We start from the raw sequence: 15,827 nt of genomic DNA on the forward strand, positions 1-15,827 counted from the left end.
CAACAACTCGAATTTACACACAACAGCTACAATGCGAGCCAGTCACGCCGACCAGGTTTGTCTGCGTTGCAAGCAGCATAAACGAAAATGCGACAAAGAGTTGCCAACCTGCTCGCTATGTAAACGGTAGCGTCTAACAATATATGAGTCTCGTATAGCATCGATGCTAATGCAACAATAGGCTAGGCCAGGTCTGCTACTACCGAACGACGACAAAGCCTAACAACAACTCACTTTCACTGGGCTCATTGGGCTTACCGGATTGGCATCTATTGACCCAGACTGGCATCACCGATGCAGTTCGTACACGTGGCCTAGCTACTATCGGCGGCAAGGGGGAGGTCTTGAAGATGGCTTCTGAATATCTCGAAACAATACATACGTGGTTTCCAGTTATACAACCGACTCGTTACTATCAACAGATGGCAGTTGTCTGGAGCCAGCCCAGACCAGATCTTGGCCTACAGGCCCTTGCGACCTTTCTTCTTACCTGCACACCTGAGAATGAAAAGCTAACAAGTCAGACTTTGTCCCTGTATACGTTTGTGAAAAGTATAATAGGGGCGCTTGAATCAACAGGGGTGAACACATTGGAATTGATTCATGTCCGATTACTTCTGGCAATTTTTGAAGCTGGGCATGGCATAATCCACGCGGCGTATATCTCAATTGGCGCGACTATTAGAGCCGCAGCGGCTCTTGGTTTTGACAATATCCATACCAATCAGGCAGTGTTGGAATGCCTGGATCCTCCCATTAATGTAGAAGATGCCAAACAGACTTGGCGGGGGATTATGTGCATAGACAAGTGAGTTTTCTCGGAAAATCTTTCGATTCGAAAGTCCATACATCTTAGGAACTTTGACCAACCTCATCCATGCATGTACGGTAGATATCTGTCTCTCAAATTACATAAATGTAGCGGAGAGTTTAGAACCTCTCTTTCACATGAGGACATACTGGCAAATAATCCCGTGAGGTCCAATCCCTGGAACATAGCTACCAGATACGCTGACCTGCTATATCTAGATCATATCGAATTGCCCATCTCATAGTGGCAACACAGAGTTCACCATTCTATTTCAGGTGGCTCATATCCTTGATAGAGTGTTGGCTCACGTGTATACCCCACTATGTCAAGAAGAGTTTAACACGTTAGAGGCAATCCAGATACTTTCCACTCTCAATTCTTTAAAATCTGTCCTGACGGGCAAGAGCTCCCAAGGATCTGGGTTATACGACGGGACAATTTCCCTTTGCTACAGGTGATTTAATAACTTCTTATATTATACGTAGAAACTAAATACTAATTCACTATAGCACATCTATAACATTGTTCGTGTTCTGGGCAAATTTACAACGACCAAACAATGATTCATGTGTCTTTTCAGCAGAGGCTTTCTTAGCTAGTGCAGTTGAGGATATCCTGGACCATTTTCAGCACTTGGAATACAAGCATTCGGCAGTGGCCCTTGACTCGCTTCCGATATTTGTATCCCAGTCAATCTTTAAAGCAGCTGTGGTCCTGACTCATGAGCTGAAGTATACTTCCCGGCTTGATGTACGCAAGTCTCTCATGTCTTGTAAGGTGATGTTAAAACGTATTTCTAAGAGATGGCTCGTTGGGAGTATGCTAGTCTTTCCACATTCTATGGATGGGCATTGCTGACCAGATTTCAGAACAATATCTTGAATATCTTGAAACGGATCAATGAGGTCTATCAGGAGTGCTGTCTTTTTACCACAAAAAGCCAACAGGCTGTATAGAATTCTCGTGTGAAAGAGGAAAAATTCTCACGTTTACATCTAAAAGCCACTCTAGTACAGCCCAAACAGTACCAGTATACAATGTCATGGTAGAATGAACTAATTCAATTCCTGTCAGTCTTTACGATTTGATGGCCCCCCCAAAGTCCTTCAAAAATCTCCACGTGCCAATAGATTTGTAGTTGGCAGAATCCCAGTTGTTGATAGTCTTCGGGAAGAAAGGTAGAACATCCAGCAAGCTCGTGTCATGAGCAATTACAACAAAGACATTAGGGGAGGCGTCAAAAGCTTCCATCTTGTTTACGGACTCAATGGCGTCCGGAAGAGACACGTTCATGGCCGGGTTCAGCTCGTAGAATGGCGTCGTTCGGTAATCTTTACTAGTCCCTTTCGCCGGATGACATTCTTCAAACAATGCACCAGGGCATGACGAAGTCAGTGTATTAATAGCAAATGGAGAAGGCTGGACGCTCTCTGGAAGTGGGAGATGCGCGGTTGGGCGATATTCGCCTGGATGATGGGCGACGTCTCCACCGAGAAATACGAACTTGTCGTCAGACGTACGGGCAAGTGCAGAAATATGGTCATGGGCTTTAAAAATGTGTTAGATGATTTTTCACCATTAATTAGACATATCACAGTACTCACTATGCCCTTGTGCCTGCAAAATATAGAAACCCCCGTCGCCAAAGTAGTCGACTGCTGGAAATCCACCGATTTTAAGATCAGTCGAGAAATCAAGCTCAATGAGCTCACGCCCCAAAAATGCATCATTCGCTACTAAAGCCTCTGGATTTTCAGGATAACCAGGGAAGGTTGTTTTATTGCTCTTAAACCCGGGCCCGACGACGAGGGCCGTGGACGCTGGAAACAATGACGGGTCACCGGTATGGTCAATGTGGTGATGGGACCAAATGATGGAATCGATTGATTCCAGGGCAACTTTGGATTCGCTTAGCTGCTCAGTCACATCCTTGTCGATGTCCATGACAGCCTTGGCGAACTCAATTTGACCGAGGACTGCATCTTTATGTTAGCCTAGGTCGACAATAATTGAAAATTACATCGTTATACTCCAGATCACTCACTTTGTGGTGGCTGTTTCTCTTTCCATGCTTTCATGATACCGAGATCGAAGAGGACTTTCTTTCCCTGCTTCTTATTCTCGATCAAGAAGCTGTAACAAGGAATATCCAGTACATCGTGTCCAGGGATCTTGTTCTGGAAGACGTATAAAGTGGGAACAGTAGTACGTCCACCATGTATAATGGATACATCGACTGTTGAGCCTTTGGATTGTGGTAGAAACAAGTTAGAAGTCATGATGAAGGCGGCCTGGATGGTGATGGCAGATTGTGCAAATGCAAATTGCTCTCAGGTTTTTGTTTTTTGAAACAAGAGTACCTGCGAAACTGCGGTTTAAATAGACGAAAATAATAAATAATTAAGGTGGACAATCCAATTAGTAATTAGGATTTATGCATGAGCGGCTCTCTTTGCGGCCGCATGCTCAGCCGAGGACCCAGGTCTCAAAAGCGATTTCAAAGCAATTAGTTCTTCCATATTACCGGAGCGGAATTTGTACTGATATAAAATGTGAGTAGCTATATTTTTGAGTTATTTTGAAATCTCGTACCCCTTGCTTCCATAATGGACAGCGACAAAAAACATTCTCTAGAGATATGGAACCAGACTCGGGAATGTTGGCCAAGGACTACACGCTGAAACTACGTCTCTGGAGGCGCTACACAACTCCGTGGCAGAAAATTGTTTCCCACCCCTATGAAGGATCTGGAACTGAGGAGAATCCTTATATCGTTACCTGGCTAGATGATGGGGATGATGAGAACCCCCTAAAATGGTCATCAGGTTATCAATGTTCATTATACTAATTCTTTTTAATTGTGCTGAATGCAGGGCTGATATATAAGTTGGTATTATAGGGACAGTAACATGGCTTGTAGCCTGGACAACTCTGGCCGCATCATTTGCGTCTTCGTCATATTCTGCAGCTATACAGAAAGTTCAACAAGACTTCCCTGGCTACTCGTCGCAGGTTTACATCATGGGTATTAGCGCATTCGTATTGGGTTATGCTTTTGGCCCTCTTCTGTGGGCTCCAGTACGAAGACTTGTATATTCAATTTTTTATGGAGACATTTTCACTGATTCAAACTCTGTTTGGTATATAGATGTCCGAGGTTCTAGGTCGCCGACGCCTCTTCATTGTTGCGTACACTCTTTTTACAATTTTCAATGCCGCAGTTTGTGCATCCCAGAATATTTGGACCTTGACAATATTACGATTTCTGGCAGGTTTGTGCTCTTTTTTTCTGGCAGTTGAGGAATTCAATAAGACGTCACGCTTACATAGTTCAACAGGGTCATTCGGTGCCTCTCCTCTCACCAACGCTGCTGGTGTGGTTTCAGATATTTTCCCGGCCGAAAAGCGAGGTAGTGGTATGGCTATTTTCTCAGCTGGTCGGTACTGGTCTTTCATTCACACCAATTCTCAAGTGTGCCAAAAGGAAGAAAAAAAGGCTGAAATGATATAATTCATATTTAGCACCCTTTACTGGTCCTACCCTTGGCCCAATTGTTGGTGGCTTTCTGGGAGAAGCTGCTGGTTGGAGATGGGTCTGCGCCACCAATGCGATACTCTCAGGAACACTTACTATTCTGGGCACATTGACCATTCCCGAGACATACTCACCAGTATTATTGCGAGAAAGAGCAAATAATCTTACTGCGGCTAGTCAATTACCAAATGGGGGAGGGAGGGTATATCGAAGCGTATTTGGTAATTTTTGCCTTATCGAGTGGTACCGTGTGGAAATTTGCTAACACTTATGATCGCCTTTAGAAAAAAAAAACGCGTCGAGATCAGGGAGCTATTCACCACATCGCTCCTCCGGCCTTGGATATTCCTGTTTAAAGAGCTACTCTCTTTTTCTCTCGCAGTATATCTTTCAATCGTGTACGGGACTCTGTACATGTTCTTTGCAAGCTTTCCAATTGTTTACGGCGAGAAACGGGGCTGGAGTGCGGGCATCAGTGGCCTATCTTTCTTAGGGCTACTGGTGGGAACTACATTAGGCAGCTCGTACTACATACTCTGTAAAAGTCTGTGCCTTGCATTTCAGAAATAAAAACTAACCATTCTAACTAGATGACAACCCTCGCTACATTGCCTTGCTCCGGAACCACAGGGAGAAAACCACCAACACACCTCTCCCGCCAGAATCTCGTCTCGCACCAGCAATGTTAGGAGCTATCCTTCTTCCGCTGGGGCTGTTCTGGTTCGCATGGACATGCCAGCCCAGTGTTCACTGGATTGTCAGTATCCTTGCCAATATTCCGTTTGGAATGGGAATGGTCATGATATTTTTGAGTTTTTTTGTATGGCTTCTACTATCCGACGCGGTTGTTGCTTACTCTACTAACATTGGAGGGAAGACATATATCGCTGACGTGTATAATGTACATGCTGCCTCGGCCTTGGCTGCAAACTCGGTATTGCGTAGTTTGTTCGGTGTAGCCTTTCCGTAAGTCCCCCGTTGACACCTCTGTGGTAAATGCTAAACTACATCCAGACTTTTCACGACTGCCATGTACGACAGTCTGGGTATTGTGAGTCTATGAAATTTGATGCTACGCGGTATACTACTCCATCTGACATTAGTCCAGAATTGGGCCTCTACGCTGGTAGCATTCCTTGCCCTAGCGATGACACCCCAACCGTTGTGAGTAACCCTAACTGCGAAGCCTGACAACCTGTTGATTAACTTTTTGGTATTACAAAGTCTCTTCTACAAGTATGGCAAGAAAATTCGACTCAGATCCAAGTTTTCTCGACACGCTGCAGAAACCTCGCTGGAATAGGGATCCTTATAGAAAATCTTACTGTAGAATAAATAGCATGCGTTGGAGCTGTCTGTAACTCATATCGACTTCATGCTTATTTTTTGAAAACGTTAATCTCAGGTACTATTTTATTTCTCGGCAGGCTGTTTGTCTTGAGAACGAATGCTGTCGCGATGCTTCCCACGTTGTATGAAAAGGGGAAATGAAAAATAGAGGTAGAAGGAATTGAGTGATGGGTTCATATAATTCTATCTCCTTGTAGAAACTACTAATTTACGCCTTTACTACGACCACAAGAGCTCGGATATTCAGTTCACTATTAGTGTAAGGATGTTAACGAATAATGCATAACCCAATTGATGCGAAATGTGAACTAACCAATGAAAGACCAACTACAGGATAGGATTCAGTTCTATAATTATGGAAAACACCTAGCCTAGGCAATGAACTGATCTGCGCCAAACTTCCCCTGCAACCCAATCTGTAAGAGACCCTGAGACATAATTTCATCCTTTCGCTGCAATATCTCGTCAACAGACCAGTTCACAGAAAAATACCTCCCATTCATAAAATCTGCCTGTTTAGAAGCAAGCCATACAGCAGCACCCCCGACCAATTCAAAGGTATCTTTGGTGAATGGGGCAAAAGCCGGCGGCGTCATCCTAGTCATTACAATCCCTGGGTGTAAACTGACAGCTGCGATGTTAGGGTTCTCTGCAGTGACAAAGCGCTGAAATTGGATTTGGACAAGCTTTGAAAGTGAATAACTTGACAGGCCTGGCGTCGCGTTTAATGCGGCTGCACTGGCGACGGTGATAATAATCGCTTTTTTTTCTTGTCCGTTAAGCTGTAGAAACTGCTGCGTAACAAGAAAGGTCCCCTTGACCATAACTTCCTATAGAAAAACATCAATTCCTTGTCGGATAGATTAGTCAAGCAAGCTAACCTACGAAATTGTACCAGAAACTAGCAGGGTCCACGTCCCTCAAAGGCAATGGGGACTCGCCTGAGCCGGCATTGTTGACCAGAACGTCAACGGCGCCATACTCTTTACCGACTCGATCAAACATGGCCGTGACAGAACCTTGTTCGCAAATATTGACTTCCTCTATTCTTATCTCAACATCCGGATCTATGTCGTGGAGTTCCGTGGCTGCTTCTCGGAGCCCAGCGCCGTCCCTTCCTACAAGGATAATAGCACGTGCAGCTGCTTTGGCAAACGCTTTAGCAATCGCCTACAGCAAGCTTATTAGTCTCTAATTCAATAGGATATGCAACAACTTTACATGACGTCCAATGCCGTGACTGGCTCCCGTAATTAATACCACCCGCCCTTTCTGATTAAGAGGGTCAGATTCTGGATCGATTGCTGGATAGACATCACGATATGTTGTTTTGGTGAACTGAGTAGATGTGACAAAGTAGTCTGAAGGTAGGTGCGAGAATTCCATGTTGTCTGTTGCTATAGGAAGTCTCAAGAGTTGTATATTGATCTGGGATGTTGATGTTTTCTTCACTGATGGATATTTGCTGTTCTTTGAGAGAAGAGCCATTATATAAATTTACAAACCCAGTCTGTAGCTGATAAATTTAAATCCGAATGGATACAAACCCCGTAAATCCCGTAGGTAATGGTTTATATCCAGACCCACGTCAGCAGTGGTACGATCAAGAATCGGCTGTGGAGCCGTGCGGCCGCACCTATCTGACATGCATAATCTAGATATTAGAGCCGAAATTTTGAGTAAAATATCATTTATAGGTAAAGTACCTATTTATGATTACCATTTTACGAGTCTAAGTTTACGTATTTCTAATACGATTGTATGTTAACCAATTGTGAATTAAACCATCTTTCGACTGCTCTATTGAAACAACTTTGATCTGAACATAATTGCCAAATTCACCTTTTTCAAGGATACCAGCCCCGCTTAGTAAAGTCTAGTAGAATATCATAAGCTAGTTCTTTCATAGACCGAAACTTCAACCCAAGAATCAGGTCTGCTTTTTCCGTATTGAAGGTGATAGCTCGTGACTGTCCTCCCTGGAATCTAGCATCAGGATGCCGCTTATAGATAGAACCCGGCAGCGTAGATGCGGCGTTTACTGTACAATTTTTTTTTTTGAGGTTAGCTCAAACAAAACAACAATTAGTGCTAAACTCACTCATGTCCTGCCAGACCCAAGATCCGGCGCTCACGATGATTCGTTCCCCGCCGGCACCTGGGGTTGTAAGAGCCTTGATATGCGCTTCGGCAACATCTCGAACATCTACCCAGCCATGGCCGGGATGGGTAGCCGGAGATAGTCCCCTGAAATCGTTGTGCACTAGAGCGTCGTACCACCGTTTGGATGAGGAGTTGAGAATGTCGGGAGAGGTTACGTCATGAATGATAGGCTGGTTACTGTAAAATTAATAATATCCATACATCTGATGGCAGGAAAGAACACTTACACCAAATATATACGGGGGGTTAATGGCCACCAGATCCCACATTATCTCCTCTCTATGCTTTAGATAGAAGTCCCAGACGGCTAGACAAAAATGATCAGCAATTTTTCTCGGCAAAGCAGGAGCTGAATAGTTTACATACCCCTTTCTGCAAGGGTCTTTGACGCTGAGTATTTGGACAGTCCACTTGCATCTCTCCCAAGCCGTTCACATTCTTCCACTCGTTGGTCATTCCAATCTTTTTCCGACACGGTTACCTCTTTGTCCGAAGTGTCTAGAATAGCCGCGCAGGAGGATGTGAATACAATTCGCTGAATCCCGGATCTGAGGTGTTTAATCTTATTATTGAAATGACACACACACACACACACACACACACACAAAATTTGACTTCTAGACAGTGTAAATGCTTACCCATACTGCAAAGCGCTCAGTAGGATGCCCGTGACCCCTTTAACTGCTGGTTCTATCAATTCTGCAGAAACGTGAAAATTAGATGTTTCCCTTTTCGTAAATACGAGAGAGAATTGGACTCAGCCAGGAGCAACTGCCCACTCGAGGGGGACAAAACATATGAGACATCCATTATCCTCATTGCTTACCGTTTGGATCATCCGCAACTGTTCCGACGGGTGAGGCTGTATGAATAATCCCATCAACACCTTGAACAGCACCATTAAAAACACCTTCCTACGCAATGATGTTTGTCAGGGAAGATCTCTACCAATTTTCGTGAGTGTTATATGAAGTGGGTTTTACCTCTGTCATATTACCGACAATGGTAAGCTGAAGCTTGGTGCCATAGGACTTGAAAGTCTCCAGCAAATACTGGCCTTTCTCCTTCGTTCGAACTGCCGCACGAACCGAGTAACCATTTTCAAGCAGGTGGTGAACAATCCACGTTCCAACAAAACCGTTAGCTCCTGTTACTAGTATAAGAAAAGGGGGTCCGGAAAGGGCAGGCATTTTGATTTTTTAGCAAGTATGACGGAAAAAGATACGTAGCTCGATTGCGTCGATATCTTGAATTAGACGACGTGAATTATCTCTATATACTCGCCAATTCATCGAATATAAGCATGATGACACCAAGTTGTTTACAAAGAATCGTGCCAACTGGAGATAACGGCTTAATGACTTAATTCCGTAGTAAGAACATATATACTCTATAAGTACAGTATGTCTCCTATGCCAATTCTATTACGGAAAATTCATTCTGCACCTGTGTATCTGGGGTCACAAGTCAGAGTACATGTAGCTAAGCAATTAGGCCCAGATCCGCACCCGCACCCGCACCGGTGGGTATGTCAACGACTCAATGGAGCAGGGCTGAGCGGGCTCTAAGGGCAAGATTTGTGGAGGTCTAGTCAGGTTGTGTCCATTTCAAAATATGTGTATATTTATTCATTGCTCTCTAACAAGAGACCAAATAAATGTACGAGACGATATCCGCAGCCATCCCGCTCAACCCTAATCCTAACCCTAACACCAGCCTAAGACCGAGTAGGCGCCCAATAAGGCATTAGGCATCCATCTCAAACACACTAAAAACATGAATCAGGAGCACTAGAGGGATGACCGGACACTGTCGGACCCTTTGTGTCGGTCTGTGTCAGACTGTGATGATTGATGTATCCGCCCCGCCAACGTTGTACTCTCGACAGCTCCGATTAGCTAGACAAATAGAAAACACATTCAGGGTTCGGCCAATGCTGAATAATCCATCCCACATCAGCAAAACATAACATTGTCATTAACTGTACTTAGTACCGGATCGGCGGATCCACCCATGCAAGTGGCTGACGCTTGTTCGCTTGTTCGCTTGTTCGGAAACTTTTGCTAATGTGGCCCGGCCCAACTTTCCCCCATACGGAGAAGAAAAAAAAATATTCTTTGAAGAAGAAGAATAATGGGGCTTGCATACATAATGAGTCATAAGGGATTTTTAAAGCAGCATTGCCAAGGCGGCTGGATCGGATTTTAAGGATTTAAGGGGCAATTGATGTTTTTATTGCTCAGAATAATAATACTTCTTAACACGGGCGGTTATAATGCAGCTAACTCCGGTGCTTATCGAGATCAGATCACGTAAAACATGTGTATAACATGTCCAGCAACATGTGAAGAGAGAGAGAAAAGAAGAAGAAGAAGTCACTCAGTACTTCAATAGGACAAAACACAGGGGAATAATAACGAATCCATGATAAGAACACGAGTAATGCTGGGTGCAAACCCATCGGCTTCCCGAGTCATTTGCCTATTAATAATGATCGGCCCAAAGTGATGTTCATCCGGACCATCGTTTGAACTTTGAACTCGCTACTCCGCTGCTCCATAAATTTTTTTTCAATCAAAAAGTGGGCGAGCAAGCATACCGGCGTCATTCTGATTCGCGCGAGTTCCGCGGGAGGGCTTATCTTGGAGCTCGGCAAGCCGATTGCCCAGTCTTTTTTCCTTGAACCTGTGGTTCCGCCTGACAAATCCGGTGGCCTGTGATCCAGCCTGCCATCATCGACCAAGTAGTGAACCTAACTAATTTGGTTCATTACCAAGCAAGCTGCCAGCTATGGTTGTGTCTGCCCCCTACTTTAATCTGGCGTGCTCCCCCCCTTCTTGTTTGGGTTCCAACTTCCAACATCACCACGCCCGACCCTGAGGACCCTGGGTTTTACGACCACCGCCGGGGCAGCTCCTTTGCTGACAACCAACACATATACTCGCTTGCCATAGTATTCTCACCAAAGCAGCTCGGCTGCCTCTAAGAGGGCGCCATGGAGGACAAGAACTACCAACTAAGTGACCAGTCAAGCGATGTGGTCGATGACGCCGCCATCCGCCATGAGCCCATTACAGGCCCTGAATCGACGGCCGTGTCGACCCTGGCCAGCCATTCGCAGCTGAGCGTCGACGGCCACTGGGGCGAGAAGACCGAGGGCGACCCCGTCTCACGCCATGGCGCAATGGAGGATTTCGAGGAGATGCGGAGGGAGCTGACTCGGGTCAGTCTCCAGAGGACGCGCTCGCAAACATCGCGCCCGCTCAGTCGACTGCGGTCCGCCGTCTCACAGAAAAGTCGGCCGGCTGATGAGGAGGAAACCTACTCGGGATCGGGCGACACCCAAGCCGACTTTGATCTTGGAGAGTTTTTGATGGGCGGCACGCTCGAGCGGAGAACAACGGCTGGAGAACCGGCCAAGAAAGTGGGCGTGATATTCAAGGATTTAACGGTTAAGGGTGTGCAGGCATCGGCATCTTTTGTCAGGACCCTACCTGACGCCGTCATGGGCACCTTTGGCCCCGACTTGTACCGCATCATCCAGCACTTTATCCCGAGCCTGCGCATTGGCGGCGCACCCCCAACGAGAAATCTGATACACGACTTCACAGGTGTTGTTCGAGATGGTGAAATGGTCATGGTGCTTGGCCGCCCCGGTTCCGGCTGTTCAACTTTCCTCAAGACGATTGCCAACAATCGCGACGGCTATGCGGCCGTTCTAGGAGAGGTGAGCTACGGGGGCATTCCCGCTGAGGAGCAGCAGAAATATTTCCGTGGCGAGGTCATCTACAACCCCGAGGACGACCAGCATTTTGCTGCACTTACTGTCGAGCAGACCCTGAAATTCTCTCTCATGAACAAAACTAAGAAACGAGACCAATCGAGCGTCCCCATCATCGTCGACGCCTTGCTCAAGATGTTCGGTATCAGTCATACAAGAAACACCCTGGTCGGGAACGAGTATGTCCGTGGTGTATCTGGAGGTGAGAGGAAGCGTGTCAGTATTGCTGAGACTTTGGCCACCAAGTCTACTGTAGTTTGCTGGGATAACTCGACGCGAGGCTTGGATGCCAGCACCGCTTTGGATTACGCCAAATCGTTGCGCATCATGACCGATATCAGCCGACGAACCACCTTTGTCACCCTCTACCAAGCCAGTCAAGACATCTACGAGCTCATGGACAAGGTCATTGTGATTGACCAAGGCAGGATGTTGTACCAGGGGCCTTCTTTGGAAGCTAAGAAGTACTTTACTGATCTCGGATTCTACTGCCCGTCTCAATGGACCACCGCCGATTTCCTAACTTCGCTGTGTGATCCCAATGCCCGTCAATTCCAACCGGGCAAAGAAGCATCAACCCCCAAGACTGCCGAGGAGTTAGAAGCCATTTTCCGGAAGAGCGACACCTACAAACGTATTCTCGAAGACGTGACTGATTACGAGCAACGGTTGAAAGAGACCGAGTGCTCGGACACCAAGCGATTCCAGCAAACAGTCGGCCAATCGAAGAGTAAGACTGTTTCAAGGAAGTCACCATACACAGTCTCGATTCCTAAGCAGGTCGCTGCTTGTGTTAGGCGAGAGGTGTGGCTCCTACTCGGAGACAAGACATCCTTGTACACTAAATTTTTTATCCTCATCGCCAACGCCCTGATTGTCAGCTCGCTTTTCTACGGCGAATCTCTTGATACTAGCGGTGCCTTTACGAGAGGCTCTGCTATTTTCTTCTCTGTTCTTTTCCTGGGCTGGCTCCAATTGACCGAGCTGATGCCCGCTGTTTCTGGCCGCACGATGATCCAACGACACAAGGAATACGCTTTTTACCGTCCATCAGCGGTGTCTATCGCTCGAGTCGTCGTCGACTTCCCGCTCATCTTCACCATGGTGTCATTTTTCACTATCATCGTGTACTTTATGTGCGGGCTCGATGTGGATGTCTCCAAGTTTTTCATTTACTTCCTGTTTGTGTACACGACCACCATGTGCATCACATCAATGTACCGAATGTTTGCGGCTCTGTCGCCAACCATTGATGATGCAGTCCGCTTCAGTGGAATTGCCTTGAACTTGCTGCTCATCTTCGTTGGATACGTCATCCCAAAGCCCACACTGATCAACTCGTCAATCTGGTTCGGCTGGCTATTCTACGTCAACCCCATCTCATATGCCTACGAAGCCGTTCTAGCCAATGAATTCTCCAACCGCATGATGGACTGTGCTCCATCTATGCTTGTTCCTCTATCTGGCCCTGGCATTGACTCGAACTACCAAAGTTGTTCTTTGACGGGCTCTCAGCTTAACGAGAAGAGCGTTTCGGGTGCCGCATATCTCGAGACATCCTTTGGGTTTACTCGGGGTCACCTTTGGCGAAACTTTGGCGTTGTCATTGCCTTTACCGTGCTTTATATCCTGGTCACTATCATTGCGAACGAAATGATGAGCTTCACTGGCGGTGGTGGCGGTGCTCTTGTGTTCAAGAAGTCGAAACGCACTAAGCAAATCGCTCAAGCCGAGACAAAGAATGGTGATGAGGAGGGTGCTAAAACCGAGGCAGACTTGCCTCCCAGCACATCTTCTGGAAGCGAAGAACCCATCGGTTCTCTTTCGACCAGCGACCGTGTCTTCACCTGGAGCAATGTTGAATATACGGTACCTTACGGAAAGGGCGAGCGCAAGCTGCTGAATGGAGTTACTGGATACGCCAAACCTGGAGTCATGACTGCTCTTATGGGTGCATCCGGTGCCGGAAAAACGACTTTACTCAACACTCTGGCACAACGACAATCGATGGGTGTCGTTAGCGGAGAGATGCTGGTCGATGGACGGGCCCTAGGCCCCGAGTTCCAACGTGAAACCGGTTTCTGTGAGCAGATGGATTTGCATGACGGAACAAGCACTATTCGCGAGGCATTGGAGTTTTCTGCAATTCTCAGACAGGATCGAAGCATTCCTCGACAGGAGAAGATTGACTATGTCAACCGTATTATCAATCTTCTCGAATTAGAAGAAATCCAAGACGCAATCATCTCTTCCCTAGGAGTCGAGCAGCGGAAGCGTGTCACTATTGGCGTCGAACTGGCCGCCCGGCCGAATCTGTTGCTTTTCTTGGACGAGCCTACTAGTGGTCTCGACAGCCAGGCAGCCTATTCAATTGTTCGCTTCTTACGCAGAATTTGCGATGCCGGTGGAGCTATTGTTTGTACCATCCATCAACCGTCGTCTATGTTGATCGAGCAGTTTGACTTGATCTTGGCTCTGAACCCCGGTGGTAATACCTTCTTCTTTGCGCCTCCCAGCTCTGTTGTCAAGTACTTCTCCGACCGAGGAGTCACCCCACCAGAGTCGAAGAATGTCGCCGAATTCATCCTTGAAACAGCCGCGAAACCTATGATCAGAGATGGCAAGAAAATTGACTGGAATGATGAGTGGCGCAATTCCGCCGAGAACGCAAATCTCAAGCAAGAAATCCAGAGGATCATAGATGAGCGAAGCAAGGTCCCTGCTCCGGAGTCTGGCAACCAAACTGAATATGCGGCCCCGGTCACGACTCAGACGTTTATGCTCACCAATCGTATGTTTAAGCAGTACTGGCGAGACCCGTCGTACTACTACTCTAGGATATTTGTCAGCGTTATTATTGGAATTTTCAACGGTTTTACTTTTTGGAAATTGGGTGTTACCGTGTCGTCTATGCAAGACCGGATGTTCTCTGTCTTCTTGATTATTCTGCTGCCGCCGATTATCATGAACAGTGTGCTGCCCAAATTCTACATGAACAGAGCACTGTGGGAAGCCCGTGAGTATCCCAGTCGTATCTATGGCTGGATCGCCTTTAGCACTGCCAACGTCGTGTGTGAAATCCCAATTGCTGTCGTGACCTCTGTTATATACTTTGTCTTGTGGTACTACCCCGCCGGTCTCCCGACGGATTCGAGCTCTGCTGGTTATGTGTTCCTGATGAGCATGCTCTTCTACATGTTCCAGGCTAGCTGGGGGCAATGGATTTGTGCATTTGCGCCGTCGTTCACCGTCATTGCCAACGTGAGTGTTTTTCCCTTTTTCTACTATTTTCCCGCACTTAAACTAATCTACATTTCAGGTCCTGCCCTTTTTCTTCGTCATGTGCAACTTGTTCAACGGTATCGTCCGCCCATACAGCACCTACCCGGTATTTTGGAAATACTGGATGTACTACGTGAACCCAGTGACCTGGTGGCTCCGCGGTGTCCTATCCAGCATCCTCCCATCCGTCACGCACATCGAGTGCGCCGACAGTGAAATAACCTACTTCAACGCTCCCCCCGGCCAGACCTGCCAAGACTACGCTGGCGACAGCATCCTACAGGGCTACCTGACCAACGGCAGCGCAACATCCATCTGCGGCTACTGCCCTTACAAGGACGGGGCCGAGTACATGCATACCCTCAACGTGCACGACGACGACAAGTGGAAGTGCTTTGGCATTTTCCTCGCCTTTGTGATTATCAACTGGGCCCTCATCTACTTCTTCATCTACACCGTGCGCATCCGCGGTTGGTCCTTTGGCATGGGCTTTGTCTTTGGCTTGTTTGGCACGGCTATCAGCAGTGTCAAGTATGCTATAACTAGCCCGTTTTCGAGCAAGAAGGATGACACTGCTTGATCCTTTACGGTTATTTTAACTAGCCTTCTTTTTTTTTTTTTTTTACGTCTTCATTGCATTAAATCATCGTTCTTTGCGTGTTTATTTTTGTGTACATCGCATTTCCGGATCAGCGATTTGTTACTTTCATTTCTTGTTATTCTCTTTTTGGATGTTCATTTCTCCTTGGAAAAAAGCTTGTTCTGTACATAGATTGAAGATTGAAGATGCATAGATACAGCCTCAGGGCTGGTCTGGTCAAGGAAGAGAAGATTCCCTTGATTTGAAAGGGGGGAGGGGAAAAAGACAAGAAAGAAAGAAGAAAAAAATAGAATAATAATTAGGA

General features: G+C 46.5%; 6 protein-coding genes across 6 annotated transcripts; 3 read left to right on the forward strand and 3 right to left on the reverse strand.

Moving 5' to 3' along the window:
* Positions 1-182: 182 nt before the first annotated feature.
* On the forward strand, positions 183-1,715 carry TRUGW13939_07215 (uncharacterized protein; the record flags this gene model as incomplete). Its single annotated transcript, XM_035490357.1, has 3 exons — positions 183-808; positions 1,321-1,628; positions 1,681-1,715. Coding segments are annotated over 3 exons (969 nt in total), but the record flags the coding sequence as incomplete, so codon positions are not given.
* A 173-nt stretch (positions 1,716-1,888) lies between these two features.
* On the reverse strand, positions 1,889-3,090 carry TRUGW13939_07216 (uncharacterized protein; the record flags this gene model as incomplete). Its single annotated transcript, XM_035490358.1, has 3 exons — positions 1,889-2,358; positions 2,416-2,787; positions 2,856-3,090. 3 exons carry the CDS (start codon positions 3,088-3,090, stop codon positions 1,889-1,891), a joined length of 1,077 nt encoding a protein of 358 aa, XP_035346251.1.
* Positions 3,091-3,449: 359 nt separating this feature from the next.
* TRUGW13939_07217 (uncharacterized protein) lies at positions 3,450-5,649 on the forward strand (the record flags this gene model as incomplete). The annotated part of the gene is made up of 9 exons (XM_035490359.1): positions 3,450-3,645; positions 3,711-3,889; positions 3,960-4,083; positions 4,150-4,248; positions 4,334-4,567; positions 4,937-5,312; positions 5,361-5,397; positions 5,455-5,510; positions 5,571-5,649. The coding sequence occupies 9 exons, from the start codon at positions 3,450-3,452 to the stop codon at positions 5,647-5,649; spliced, it is 1,380 nt and encodes a 459-aa protein (XP_035346252.1).
* Positions 5,650-6,067: 418 nt separating this feature from the next.
* TRUGW13939_07218 (uncharacterized protein) lies at positions 6,068-7,082 on the reverse strand (the record flags this gene model as incomplete). Its single annotated transcript, XM_035490360.1, has 3 exons — positions 6,068-6,526; positions 6,582-6,866; positions 6,918-7,082. 3 exons carry the CDS (start codon positions 7,080-7,082, stop codon positions 6,068-6,070), a joined length of 909 nt encoding a protein of 302 aa, XP_035346253.1.
* A 461-nt stretch (positions 7,083-7,543) lies between these two features.
* TRUGW13939_07219 (uncharacterized protein) lies at positions 7,544-9,049 on the reverse strand (the record flags this gene model as incomplete). The annotated part of the gene is made up of 7 exons (XM_035490361.1): positions 7,544-7,737; positions 7,798-8,029; positions 8,087-8,166; positions 8,226-8,407; positions 8,498-8,558; positions 8,686-8,773; positions 8,843-9,049. The coding sequence occupies 7 exons, from the start codon at positions 9,047-9,049 to the stop codon at positions 7,544-7,546; spliced, it is 1,044 nt and encodes a 347-aa protein (XP_035346254.1).
* Positions 9,050-10,854: 1,805 nt separating this feature from the next.
* TRUGW13939_07220 (uncharacterized protein) lies at positions 10,855-15,502 on the forward strand (the record flags this gene model as incomplete). Its single annotated transcript, XM_035490362.1, has 2 exons — positions 10,855-14,901; positions 14,960-15,502. The coding sequence occupies 2 exons, from the start codon at positions 10,855-10,857 to the stop codon at positions 15,500-15,502; spliced, it is 4,590 nt and encodes a 1,529-aa protein (XP_035346255.1).
* Between the last annotated feature and the right edge of the window lie 325 nt (positions 15,503-15,827).

The sequence above is a fragment of the Talaromyces rugulosus genome, chromosome IV (assembly GCF_013368755.1).
Source record: "Talaromyces rugulosus chromosome IV, complete sequence".
Lineage (NCBI taxonomy): Eukaryota > Fungi > Ascomycota > Eurotiomycetes > Eurotiales > Trichocomaceae > Talaromyces > Talaromyces rugulosus.